The sequence below is a fragment of the Leptodactylus fuscus genome, chromosome 7 (genome assembly GCF_031893055.1).
Source record: "Leptodactylus fuscus isolate aLepFus1 chromosome 7, aLepFus1.hap2, whole genome shotgun sequence".
Classification (NCBI taxonomy): Eukaryota; Metazoa; Chordata; class Amphibia; order Anura; family Leptodactylidae; genus Leptodactylus; species Leptodactylus fuscus.
The window spans coordinates 12,786,376-12,800,986 of record NC_134271.1 but is presented as its reverse complement, the minus strand read 5'-3'; the positions used below and the strand labels follow the sequence as shown (position 1 = coordinate 12,800,986).

Genomic DNA, 14,611 nt, shown 5'->3' with positions numbered 1-14,611 from the left:
CTTGTAGCGTCTAGACTTCGTGAACCTCTGGAGAAGGTTTCAGATGGTCAAACTCATCCGTAGAAGCCAAGACCCAAGTCATCATTTCTCCTGCTCGGGAAGCACCATCCATGATCGAGTAGTAGGTACTTGTACAAAAACGCTTAGAACACAATAATTTTTGACTTGTACCATGTACCAGGTCTCCTACAATTAGGGTGTCAGTGGAGGTTGCACATTTTGGAATCCCACCAATGTGTCCCATGTCAATCAGAATCCATAGCTTGACTTTTCCTTCACCTGGGCAACGTTGCAGTTATAACTGTAGTCTAGACAGAGTGACTATAGGAACCTCATATGGCACCCAGGGCACATGTCCTGGTAGGCCAGGACATTATATTGTAGGCCCATATGACTAGCTGACAGCTATATCTCATGTTGGGCCATAGAGAGAAGACAAAAGAGTGGGAAAGATACGGTCAACTCAACAATAAGATGGATATACTTCATGAACAGGTCATTGAAAAGCCCGAAGAACCAAAGAGAACACGTTTTGAAGAAACCCTTCTATGGTCTCCAGTTGACAAGTCATTCGATGATGCCCTAACAGGTCGTAGTGAATGAGGCCAAGACATAAACTGAAGCTCCTGGGCCATGATACAAAATCTGACCCTTTTGGCCACTTTAGTCACCAGAGCCTGTTTGCGAGAGCTACCCTGCACCCTCTACAGCCATACCTAGGACATATCTAAAGGAGACTAGGGGGCGTGTACACAATTAAGGGTAGGGGGGCAACATCTGGTCATCCCTCATCCACACTTCAAAGAAAAGTGAGAGTTCAATCCATGACAAATCCAGAAATAATCAGTAACGAAATTTGCATGTAAAGCATTCAGGTCTTGCCATGGACTTGGCACAAATCCAATGCTAGAAATTAAGTCCTGTGCCAACATACTCAGAACTGTGGGGGGGTTTGGGCCGTCACCTAAGGCTCCAGTGGGGTCTATCCCTGCCGAAAGATTGAATTGCAGCTAAACGCAAACAATAATCCTTGGCACAAATGTTTGCAGAACCTTCAAAAGAACCTGCACAGATCAGGTCACATGACCATATGAGTGCAGGTCCTGACTCCAGAGCAGAAAGACTATGCACAAAAGTGCAAGTTTCTGTGTAAGTGAGTGGGGTCTGGACTGCGATGTGCATTCGTTTAGGGGATTTGGTGTCAGTATTAAGGGGATCTGGATATTTTTGGAGTTGGCTGCAAATGTAATGGACCAAAAATGTCTAAGAAACAAATTGTGCCGTTGCCCAGGCATCTGTGTTGTGCTTCTGCAATATATACAGTATATACGTACCCGAGGCCTGGATTCCAAAACCACTGACTTGTCAAATATTTTTGTAAATTTTCTTATGTTAAATAAACTAATATCAAAAATTGATGTTGCCTTCATTGGGATAGTGCGTTTCAGATGGGGGAACGAAGTCGCCCAAATTGATTTGTTTGCCTTTGGTCAAGAAATCCCATGTACACCTCCGAATGACAACTCAAAGTGCGCCGGAGTCTGGGGTGACAACTTTGTTTTGATGTTCATTCATGAGATTGACCACTAGGTGTCCCTATAGACTCACTAATACCCCGCACCAATCACAATTCCCGCACTAATCTGGATCCCGCTTTGTATTAGCGCCACGTCCCTTTAACCTGCTGCATATCAATTCTGGTGTATTAAATGGTTTAGCGGGATAAGCAGAGCCTCCTGCGATCTTATCATCCCCGTTATTGTCTCCTTGCTTATTGTTTCCCTGTCTGTAGCTGTTTAATCCCACAGATCCGACCAGTAACAGGCTTTATCAATCCAATCCAAGATGTGTAAATGTCACGTGAACAGAACCCTAGTGAAAGATAAAGATCTTCGGTATTTGGAGACCGCCATAGATATGAGATGGTTGGCCGATCCCACCGGGTTTGGTGGACGTTAATCCGCGATGTATGGCCTGTTGAGTTCCATACTAAGGTGGGACTGTAGATAATCTTAATAGTCTTCTTGTCTGGAATCTGAGATATGAGGAGATGTTTGATGGGGTCTTCACCACTTTGTGGTGTTCATGACATGGTGGAAACAAGAGGTCACCATCAGTTTTCTTTCCACTACTAATTTTATGGATTTTTTTTGACCGGGGGCTAAAGTGGATGTTGGTTGTAGGCCTTAGCGGTCCTGTCTAATAGATAGGTACAGTCCCTCCATCTTCTAGGGTAAAAACCACTCTAACCACCATCCTACGTAGAGTCCAATATGAAATTCTCTACGAAGGTACTGGGGACAATCTGTCCTAACCTTGTAGAATGAGATGGATGAGATTTTACTCCTGGGCTCCTTGAACAAGGGTGAGCATCATGGTCAGGTCTTGGGACAGGAGTTCAGACCACTATAATACAAGACATGGATGGTAATGGAATTTGCAATTAGAATCCTCAGGTCACATTCCAAGTCCATCTCCAATATCAACCACCAATGTCTTACAGATGAGATCTTCCGAAATGAGGAACAGAGGTCAGACAAATCTGAGGTCAGGGCTGGTAGGGTTCGTGCAACATGATAGAACAGATATGGGTCAAGGCAGGCAGTTGCTCAAAGAGTCAGGAAACGGGTCACTTCCAAAATAACAGGATCCGGCATCCCATTATAATGAAGACCATCCACCACTCTGGTTGTACCCAATGGTCTCTGCTCATTGAGACATACCTGACCAGCAGGGGCTACAGGAACAGCAATGATGGATTGCACAGCTGACGATGGATGTTTTATGACATTCCAGACTCTTGGGAAATTTTTGTAAAAATTCTAAGCAACTTCTTTGTTTCCAATGGTATGGTCGGGTCTGTAAAATATGGCCTAGCATTGTAGGGGTAATGAGGAGAGCAGCCCGGAGCACAACACAGCGAGGGGTCTTGACCTGACCCTTGAAGCCCCAGCTGTGCAATTATGATGATGGGAAGGAAAAAGTGATCTCTACGAGAGAGGCTTGTGTTCTGTTCCATGTCCATGCCGATGTATGAGGTTTGCTGGGTGTAATACCTAAGTCTGGGCTTGGTGTGTGTCGTAGTCGATATTTGCTATCTTAGTTGGTCTTTAAGATGGCCATTAAAGTGGTTGTATGAGATTAGAAAAAAAATACTCTCTTTCACCAGGAACAGCGCCACCCTTATCAATAGGCAACATCTGTTACTGCAACTAATTGATGGAAACCCTTAATTTCTCCCCCAATAAATGGTTGTGTACAGATGCGTTAATACATATAAATCGATGAATTGGACATTTACTATTTTATTATGTTGTGGATTTAATTCCTTTTTTATTTTTGTAATAAATCGAATCAATAAAAAATTATAAATATTATAGAAATTATTTGGCCATATCTGTAAAGAGCCGCAGAAAATAAAGAAATTCTACATAATTTTTGCTAATTTTTATAAAATTTATGATATTTTTTACCAAATTTTTACCAAAATTTCCAATTTTTTTTTTTTTTTTTGCAAATCTGAAATACCCATGCGTGCACCTCTCGGTTCCTTTTTTTTTTCTTTGTGCCGAGATGCCGAGCACGATGTAAGGATGGATATAAGCACAGGCAGAGAATTCCCAGCTCACACTGAGATCTCTATTGCTATGCCTGCTCTTAGGGAAGGCTGAGGATTTAAAGGAGTAACAGCGAGTGATGTCAGCCCTGCCTAAAATAGAGAGGGATAGACTGCAAATCCACTGCTAGGAGACTAAAACCTTCCAATCCCGCTCTAGTCAGCAGCAGGTCAACACAGTGCTCCTGGAAGAGGAGAAAGCAAAGGATCAAAGCAAACCCACAAGTCCACCTCCCCCCTGGCATCAACCAAGAGAGCTCAATCTTCACCAGGGGTGGCAGTGCAAGCCCTCAAGTCATTTCAGGTCTGGATGCTGGAGAGACATTGAACAGAGACAGGTGCTCAGCGCAGCCAGTTCCTATTTTTTTGGGGGGGGAACTCGGAGGATTATTAGAGACGTCTTATGTCACCACTGAAGGACTTCCCAAAGATCTTTTAAAGTGACCAAGTCCAAAGGACCTTTAGGAGAAGACACCGAAGCCGAAACATCATGACGTCCACTGAAGGGTGAGATGACTCTTCTTCTCTTGTAGGTCCACCACCGAGGAGGTTGTGTAGCTCCAGGTGGAAATGAAGGAGATACAATGGAATGTGAATTGTTTGCTTGTGTTGGGTTAGATGTGACTTGACTACGAGACAAGATGATCCTACTGAGCGGTGTAGAATGGTGTGGAGATGGAAGGAGCAGGCATTACACATAGCCCGTTAAGGGGTCTTTGTTGTGAACAGCTGTTTCCATTCTCTTCGTGTCTTCCAGACAATAGACCCTAGTCGGAGAGCGGAGGGTTTGTCAATGGTCCCCTGGTCTGTAGCTCTAGGGGTCTGGAGAACCTGACTTAATTGTAGCTGATGATTTAGATTGTCTTCTCCAAGACGCACCTTTGCCAGGTCTTCGCTCTCAATGTAACGTTCGCTTGCTTGACAATTCTGCAAATCTCAACCCCCGACTTAATTCACCGAGTCGTCCAATGATAACTAATTGGTAAAATCACCGTAACCGTAGGCGGAATAATACAACGTGCCGGGGTCGTGCACTTATTTGTTGCCAATTGTGAAATTATGGTAATGCCACGATCACGTCAACGGGTTCCTCATTCATTGAGCATTCCTTGGAAGAGCCGAGACGTCTCTGGAGGATATCTGGCAGATTGTACTTAGATTAATACTTTTACTATCACAATCTAGAGGATTCAATTACTTTTTACCAGGAGATACAGCAGGTCCCGCGGGGGCAGCCATGGCAGGAGGCCATAGATGATGTGCTTTTTAGCATCGCTTGATTAGAGTGCATGGTTGCAAACACACGAGGCTGCTAGTCCAATCTCGCAACGTCCTAACTCATTCAGTTTCATTGCATCGGAGGCATTTCGGTGTATCGGGAGGGGGTTCAACAGTCCAGGGGGAGCTTTTATTGTATAATTGGAGCCGGAGACTTTGGACTGGGTGCAAATGGGAGCGGTAAGGCGGATGTAGAGTCACGTTGCATCTGGACACAAAAATAATCTGATAGTAGCAATGCTCGAAAACAAAGCAGACGCCACCTACACTCTCCATAATGCGGAACAGCGTAGATTGGGAGGTGGGCAGGGGGTTATCAGGTCATATATGACAATTTACTACAGGATAAGCAATCCCGATTGATTGCTACTTAATTATACATGCATAGCCCGAGGTGTTCCATGGAGTCGTACACAGTCTATTACTGCGCAATGCCCTACTTGACCACTAGAGGCGCTGTTTCCCATTTGCATCTAAAAATGATATTGTTTATTTTCGAGCATTCGATAAGGTGGACAAGATTAATCTGTCATAGATGGAAAGACTTAGCCACGACCCGGACAGGGCCCTGATACTATTTAATATAGGAAAACGCTGCACTTATAGGATCAGACATAGAATGATCTAGAATAAGAGGGGAACGGTTGTTCACGTGAACATATTACTATATAATGTATATGTAGTAGTTACTTGCTCCAATTAGTAGTGATAAAGACAATTAGCGAAGGTCACATGACTGCGAAATTAATAAATTAATACATGAGTAATATATTACATTATATGATCTCTTTGAGTTTTCTGGCATAGCCCTATATCTAAGCCTCCTGGACAAGGCAGAGTGGTTCTTGGTGTCCCCATTGGCACATGACACCGGACCCAAATTGCTGAGATCTGGTGTTAAATTTTGTGACTTATTTACAGCTATTTATTCCAATGGAAGAATTTTTGAATTGTCCAATATGGCAGCCGATGGTGGAAAAATTGTATAATGGGTGGCCAATAAATCTTCTTAAGCCTTCACATACTTGGATGATGCGTATGAGTAAGTTCATAGATGTATACGCCAATAGATGTCCAATGTCAACAGCTGAAATCACAGATCTTCAGGAGAAAGTTTGGATCGTTAGATGTGCAAATGGCTCTGTGTAAGTGGAAAAAGTCAATGGTCTGGCAAGTGAAACCTTGATGGCCACCTCTGTACCATGTGACTACAATCACACTATCACCATAATATTCATGATATGTAAGAATAAAAAAGCACCATTTTTGTCAATATGTAAATGAGCTGTTTCCAGCAATGAGAGCACTGCAACCCCCCCCCCCATTGCTCCAAAGAGCTAATTTGCATATTGACAACAATGGTGGTATCTTGACAACAGAGGCAGCGATTCAGAAAAAGAAAACACTGTTTGATTCAGGTGACCCTAACCTATCAATCTGTGGGCCTGGGTTGATAGCGCAGGGTTCTGGTGACACACTCCCTTTAAGACCAGCAAAGTTGTAGTGGTATTCAGATACGTAGTCAGATATTATATATACCTCATAGTATTGCTTGGGACAAAGGCATGGTAGGCTAAATAAATTCTAAATTCCTACATCCACTATTGTCCTGGCATGGTCAGTTTTTATGGTAGGTCCACCAGACTGCCTGGTGTGGTTGGCCTGACCAAGTCATCGGGAAAGTTATATACTAGTAGCGGTACCATAGAGGAAGTCCCAAGAACAAAAAATACAAAAGGTGTAGTGGTGTACAAAAATGAAAAATTCCCCTTTGCTGGAACTGCTGCCACCCCATACAAGGGGTCATCCTAGGCACTGGACCGCCAATTCAGTTTGGGTCCAATATTGTCCCCTCTAAATGAGCACTCCTTCCAAAGCTGATGTAACATGCAGATGTGTCTTTCTATACCTTTCCTCTTGGGTCAACATATTCCAAGATGGATGGCAAGAGAAAAAACATGATTTTGTGATACTAGGTCAGGAGATATTTATGCTATATGGACCTAGGTATAGGCACACAGTGGTTATGGTGTGAACTGCACCCTCTTAAAGGGGCTCTATCAGCAAAATTTTGCTTTGTGAGCCCCACATATGCGTGAATAGTCTTTATAAAGGCTATTCAGGCACCGCTAATCTCATTTTAAACCCCCGTCCCGTTTTAAAATAATACTATAAAAACAGATAGGTAAATCATACTTGAATGTGCACCCTGGGGGGTGATGTACGATCCGACGTCATCTTCTGGCACGCCTACCTCTTCTTTCTTCTTCTTTCGGCGAAGTCCTCCGGTCCTGGCTCTTCCCCAGCTTCATCTTCATCCTCTTTCGGCGGTTCAAATCCGATTGGTTGAAATCCGGCACGTGCGCAGTAGCGTTCCCTCCGGAGCTACTGCGCACACTCTGGTGACACTGCCATTGAGAAAAATGGTGCCGGAGTGTGTGCAGTAGCTCCCGAAGGAGCGCTACTGCGCACGCGCCGGATTTCAACCAATCGGATTTGAACCACCGGAAGAGGATGAAGATGAAGCCGGGGAAGGCCAGGACTGGAGGGCGTCACCGAAAGAAGAAGAAGAAAGAAGAGGTAGGCGTGCCAGAAGATGACGTCGGATCGTACATCACCCCCCAGGGTGCACATTCAAGTATGATTTACCTATATGTTTTTATAGTTTTATTTTAAAATGGGACATGGGTTTAAAATAAGATTAGCGGTGCCTGAATAGATTTTTTAAAGGCTATTCACGCATATGTGGGGCTCATACAGCAAAATTTTGCTGACAGAGCCCCTCTAAGGGTTTTTACATGTTGTAATTTTCCATTGAATTGATTTAGGACAAATTAAAATTCTTAACAAAATTTGTGGAAAATTTAAATTAGACACATCCGTATCGACCATTTGTCCTTCTGCAGAAAACCAGATCTTCAGGAAAATTCAAGTCAACCAATAACATATCTATGGCCTTCTAAAAATAACCAAAATGCTAAATTGTTCAGGGAATCTGAAGGACAATTTGAGGATTGCTCTATGTTCTAGGCCTGGCTCGATGGAAGGGCTCTTCAGGCCGCTAATGTTTCCAGATGAGAAGTTGTTGGGAACTCTCTAATTTCTAGAAATACTCACAAACATGTCTTCAGGTACAAAGTTGGTCTTTATCTAATAGAGATTTCTCAAAATGTTCTTGACTTTTTTGAATAGTCTTGTCCCACCCAACAGCTACATTTCCATGCTTGAGTACACGGTTACAAAAGATTGGACTTCCAATCCAATCTTGAGGACTTCTCGGTGACTCTCTTGATTCCCTTTGGTTCCTACTGGAACAACATAGGGTATGAAAAGATGAATACTTGATCTTCGAAGATTCTCTAGTTCTGAATCATGGTTGATCCAATGGTGCTACAATTGGTCAAGGGCACAATTATTGGACCTTATTGTACTTATTGGCTGTTTGGGTTCCCACCTATGGATGTAGCAGGCCTGGATGAGTCACTCAACTCTTCCATATTTTCCATCTCTCCTCTTCTCTTTTGCAAATTCAACTATTCTGTTCCATCTGTAGTACACGAGACATTCTACTGAACCAAAACGCACCTCAGGGATAGTCAAGATCTGAAGTGGAGAGGGCCGAGAGGGAAAGGATAAAACATAAGGAAACATGTGTTCCATCCCATATCTACGGTACACTTCTAAAGCTATTGCCGTTTTATTAGGATGCCTAAAGCTTTCTGATCCCTACTTCAAAGCTTTTTGGGGGGTCTACTCCTCCATCCCTCACAACATGACACTAGAAGGAGGTGACACTTCAAAGATGCTCCCGCCATACACCTTGGGATGTTGTAGAGAAGATAATTAATACATCAAACAGCGCGTGAAACTGGAAATAATTCATTAGCATACATATGGAGAAGTAAATGTTTGCAAAGTGGGGTTAGAGGGATCAGATGTGGCCTCCATAGCTTTCCTCTTGGTTTGGAATTTTCTGAGAGGACCAAATAAAATCTGGTGTCACTCATCTCAGGATGTCTTGAGCCAAGAACAGAAGTAAGGACGGACACATCTGTATAAGTGGGACCATGAAAGAGTTGAAAGAAGCAGCTGGAGAGGAACGTTAGCGATGATGACCACCGATATGTACTTGGAGATAGATGTTGGTATAGTCCTGCCATATAGGGTACACAGAATGTACCTCCATTGTGGAAATAATAGACGTCAGGTGAGGGGAGAAACTTTGTGCTTGACAAATACAAGAGGGAACCCATATTATTATATCTTATATTATTGAGCCACCATAATGTCCACCATGTGCAAGACTTCTGCTCTCCATAGATCTCTTCCACTTCTCGTGGGTCAGTGTTCCCATAAGTGTTGTCCCATTTCCTGTAGGACTACCCTAAATAAAGGATCGGTGTCAGACTGACCTGCCAGAGTTTCAGAGGATCCTATGGTGGGTCCAGGCTCCACCACAATAATGGTCCAGTAGAAGACACCCAGAAATGAAGGGTACTTTGGCCTACTTCGTAATGGATGTTGGAAGATGGGTTCCCAGAATCATTTTATCTGGTAGGCTCAAAGAACCCGTGACACTGTACAGGACCTCAAAGGTATACAGCAATATGGATAAAAGGAGCATTTCTGGGCTTTTTGGGCTTCAAATTTTTTAACCTTTGAGATATGAGAAGTGGTGGGACTCAATGTAAAGGCAGCAATGGCTTCTATATATATAGTACTTGTTGTAGCCCATAGCTTTGTACACCACTTCCCTTTATTTGACGTGAACGTTCCAAAAAATGAGGGACTGTCCGGTAAATTTAAGAAAATTGGCAGGTATGTCCTGTGTCCCTGCTAGGCTGTCCCAATATCTACACCTATAATGACTTATCCTTTACGGAGTCCATTCAGATATCTCCAGACCCCTTATACACATGCATGCTTGGCCTGGCCGAGCTGCGATTCACTACAAGGACCCTGACCCTTAGTGATATACCCTCCATGTGATAGACACCTCTGAATCCATTTACATCTCCGAGGCCTCCATTATTATGTATTGTACCCGCACGTACCTCCATGAAATAATAGTCTTCTTCTATCCTTCGCTCTTGTATCTTTAAGGGCTATACATCTTTGTTTTCCTGACACTTTGGCCCGACAGAGGATGCGGCGAGGGTCACAGGCCGAGGACAGCTTAGAGCAGGGTCTTTCATCGGCCTAACATGATAGATTACAGGGCGCTGTTCATACATCATCACTTGTCATAGAGGTGCACAAATCCAATAAAGATGGTCCAAGGGGAGAAGCTAGGAGCCGAGATGTAGCCGATACACTGTTATGTACATTTAGTACATGCACAATTCTAATGCAAAGCTGTTTGAGTTTGCCATTTTGCAAATCTCAGGCCTATACGTGTCCGCTGCTACTATTACTGGAAATGAGCGGTAGATTTTCCCTGAATTCAATTGCAAAAATCTCCCTTTAAGGAATGGAGTTTGCACCATAACTCAATAGGTCGTCTCTGTGGGTATTCATTGTAAAGGGTTAAAGTCACGATACGGTAGCAATTTATTTGCAATGTGTGAATGGGATTAGCGAGAATCTCATTCGCTTTGCAGGTACTGTATATCGCAGATGCAGGAAAGGGGAGTCGGCTGTCAGAAAGTGGGCGGAGACTCTTTGTATACCGCCCCCGCCTTCCCGATCACTGCACTCAATGAGCTCTGTGTACAGCTATGGGAACAGCTTTCTCCTGGTTTGGTCATGTGATCACCAGGTATCGGAAACTGCAGGAGCTGCTGGGTCCTAGAAGATCCAGATAAATCTGCATTAAATTTAAGGAGGCGTGTAGATCGGGCTGAGCATCTGCAAAAAAAAAATAAAAAATAAAAATAAAAGAGACAAAAATAAATTAAAATATAAAAAATATTACTTATACTAATATTACTATTTTGCAATTTTTGTAACTTTTTTTCCTACTATTAGGGTTTGTCCACATGGGACTCAATTTTTTTTGCAGCTGCAAATCTGCAGCAAATCCCCTGGAACGGAATATGCACCAAATAGTGTCGCCCCATGTGCGTGCACCCGAATTGAGATGCTGCATAAAATTTAAATTTCCTGCAGAATATGGATCTAAGATTTCTAAAAATTTCACCCCCTTTGCTGCTCCTGTAAACCGCTCCTGATTTTCTACACTGAAATTTTGTAAGTCCCGTGCGGATATATCCTTATAGGTTTAAGATTTCATATCCATTCAGAAATAAAGAGTCAAATCCGTGACGACCAACAGAGGGCAGCGCACACCAATATTTGCGGGGCAGATGGCGGCTGAATTTAGCTTGGAAATGTCATCTGGGCTTCCAGCTGCTAATTGAGAAGAGCTGAGCGCTCGCTGAGGCGGAGAACATCACACGACTATGTGCGCTGACAGATCTGCATCGACTGACTCCTGTCACTTCTCTGAGATTCAGCGAGCGACAGGAGGAACAAAAGACTATAATTAACTTCTATGGAGAAAATTTTTTTAAAAAAAAAAGGATTTATTTTTAGCAAACCTTCACTTCTAAAGTATATTAGGAGAACACATCGAGAGTGGTCCCTGTATACAGTCCCGTGACTGGGAAAGATTAGGAACCACTTGGGGAATTGGCGAGCGCGGACGTCAAAACGTTGACGTTGGTGGAACGTAAAGATGTGGGAGCCCCAGTGCAAAATTTATAACCAAGTACCCACCTTTATAATACTGGTGCCCTGTTATGCCGAAGGGGTACTTTTGGGTTACCTCTTGCAAAAAGGTCTAGGTGCGATTACTGGATCTGCATCCCTATAGCTACAACCCTTGGAGAAGTTAAAGATACTACGAGGGTGTCTGTGAAGGGTTAAACCAAGCAAAGACACTCAAAGAGACTCTAGTCCTCCATTATCCATCTACCAAGACATGACCGGTGTGTCAATTCTTATTGATTTATCAATTACAGTCCAAGGGGTTCTCCATTACCCACCACCATCCTCATGGGTCAAATGAACCATCAGGTCTACTTGGATGGAGAAGATACATCCATACCCTCCTAGGGAATAGAGCTCTGCTTCCACCCTATCATTGACCATGACAAGGGGGCATCCTCTACGTCTGGGAGAAATAAGATTTTATCGCAGTCCTAGATGGGACTCTTTCCAGTAAGAGCGATGAGACGATAGAACTCATTGTTATGTGGTCATGGCTGATAATGCGTACAAGTTCAAGAGTGGCCTGGTGGACTTTCTTCAAAGCAATAATATCACAAGTTATGGGAACCTGTAATTGGGGGTGGGAGGTTGATTGAGGGTTTAATTCCCTACTGGGAAGGAATTGTTCCTCTGATATGGGGCAATTGGAAGGACATCATGTTTTTTTGTCTTCCTGTAGATCAAATTGGTAGGTTTATAGGTTGGACGTGATGGACTTATCTTATGGACTATGTTACTATTGTATTATATCTGGTTATAGAAAGTATATAGTGGAGAGTGGAGACCCAGTGGGGTACCTTATCCAAGACAATGGACAAGGCAGTGGTGGAGAACACCTTCAAGACACTTCAATGGCCTCAACAAAGATATAAAATTTAGTCATGGACTTTTGACCCAAGTCAACCTTTGCCCAAGGTGACCTCTTATTCCCTTCTTCCACTTTTTTGAGAACCATTTTTCACTCCGATCACCCTAGTAGCGTAGTGATCAGGTTGTTAGTTGGGGTTTACAATGGCTGACCAGTATCACAGTAGGACATATATCCAACTTTTTGGAAAGTCTACACTTTCCTGGACAACTGAGACTTGAGATTAGACTGGTGGATGGCTCTATGTCATCAGCTTAAAGATCCCAAAGTAGAGAAGTCAAGAATGGTGTGAAATTGTGATCTTGTTGGGGCTGGTCTATCTTTTGTGTAATTGTGGTTTGACTCTCAAAGGATTGGGCATGATGGCACAGTTCAACACCCAAGTCTAGTGGCAGCTTTCTCCCTTCTTGACCTAATCGAGGGCACATGTTCATGGTATTGGGGTCTTAGCCGGCAGATGGAGACTATCATTGGAGGCTTCACCTTGGCTTCTTCTATGGATTCTTCTTCTTAAAGGGGCTACTGGCCAAACGATGGTATGGTTAGGAGAGTCCGGCAAGATTTGACGTAGAAATGGTTAATTCCACAAATACACAATCTCTCCTTCTAATAGACGTCGCCAATTTACTACCAAGCGAGCTTCACGGGCTTTCAGATGTGAGATATATATCTCAATTAGGTTGCACGCGGCACCATAAACCACATGGGCTTCCTTAAATAGCAGCCATGATAAATGTCTCCTTATTTGTGCTGATATCTGGATCTCATCCTGCGCAGAGTGTAGGCCGATCACTCAAGATAAATGGTTTATCTCTTTACGAAAAAAAAATCACCAAAGTCTCAGAAACACCCAGAAACAAAAAGAACTGACATCCAGAAAGTCAGCGGGGAGAACATAACAAGATGTCAGTGGTGCCCTCCGTGGACAGCGCGGGGAGTGTTTGGCTCACTCAGCAGATTTCAGCAGAATATCCCGTCTTGTTAATAAAGAGGAGACATCTCGAGAACTGACGTTTGCTCCGTTAACTATTTCGTGGCCCTTTCTCTGCACGGTGGAGGCCGGGGCCAGGGAAAATTATATGGTCCAAAATTCACGTGTTTTAAATTAAAAGCAAACCCGAGGGCTGGAGATGGACTGGCCTGCGTTGGAGTTCAAAGAAAGTCATAAAACCAAGGAATTTACTAAATTCAAAAATAGATCTCAGGTTGTCTTCCTGTTGGGAGCCCCATCAATCGGCTGTAATGTGCTGAGAACCTGGCAGCAAGTGTTCGGTTTTCCTACAGCACCGCCACAGGAGAAACAAAGCATTACACAATGTCCATTGAAAAGTGGGTTGACTGTGTAATGGTTGAACATGCCAGGTCTTCCAGAGGGATAGACGCTCCTTGCAGGTCGATGATGGAGATTTCAGGTGGGACTTATCTCTACTGTAGTTCAGAACGTCCCCCGCAGTCCTAAAACTGGTGCCGGGACTCTCATCCCTCGGCCTCCATTGCTGTTTCTCCGACGCCACTTGGCTTATGGTCAAGTCGAGGGGCGTCGATGACATCTATGGGGCTGTGTATATTAGTAATACAGCTTAACCATGGCAGGGAACGTACTAGTAAGCTTTATTATTCTTCAGACTCAGGGCACCCTTGGGAAAAAAATTTCCTTGGGACACCCCTACCCAATTTTTACCAAAAGACTCATCCTAAAGACGCCGAACGCATTGCATGAATGTTGGGATCATCTTCCGATCCAGTGTTGTGGCCCTGGCGACTTTCCAAGGCGCCCTTGTTGCCTTTAAGGTATATTTTAGGCCTCATGCAGATTGCGCAAATTTTCAGGTTCTGATTTTACAGACCTGAACTTACCATATCAGAGATCTCTATTGTAAGAATTTACGACCATAGCACAGACTACAGCGGGATGACGCCAGTTTATCCACTCCATAGTTGCTAGCTAGATAACATAAGGTATTCAGTACATGACATGCATGATAGCATGATGGTGCCCCCTATTGATCATAAACATACCAGAATGCTGCAATGACTGTGCATCTATAATGTTACAGAAGCTCCAAAAGTGATTCACTTCTTAAAGGGACGTGGCATATGTTGCGATATATATGGGCACCAGTTGTCAGCTATAACAG

General features: G+C 43.5%; 1 protein-coding gene across 3 annotated transcripts in view; it reads left to right on the top strand.

The window, feature by feature from the left end:
- Positions 1-3,594: 3,594 nt before the first annotated feature.
- SLC1A2 (solute carrier family 1 member 2) overlaps positions 3,595-14,611 on the top strand; it is a 60,952-nt gene continuing 49,935 nt past the window's right edge. For 2 of the 3 annotated variants that reach the window (XM_075281057.1, XM_075281056.1), the window contains exon 1: positions 3,595-4,123. In XM_075281057.1, the coding sequence (XP_075137158.1) occupies positions 4,107-4,123 (17 nt within the window). In that variant the 5' untranslated portion in view covers positions 3,595-4,106. The remainder of the gene's footprint in view (positions 4,124-14,611) is intronic. The other variant, XM_075281055.1, reaches the window with a different exon arrangement.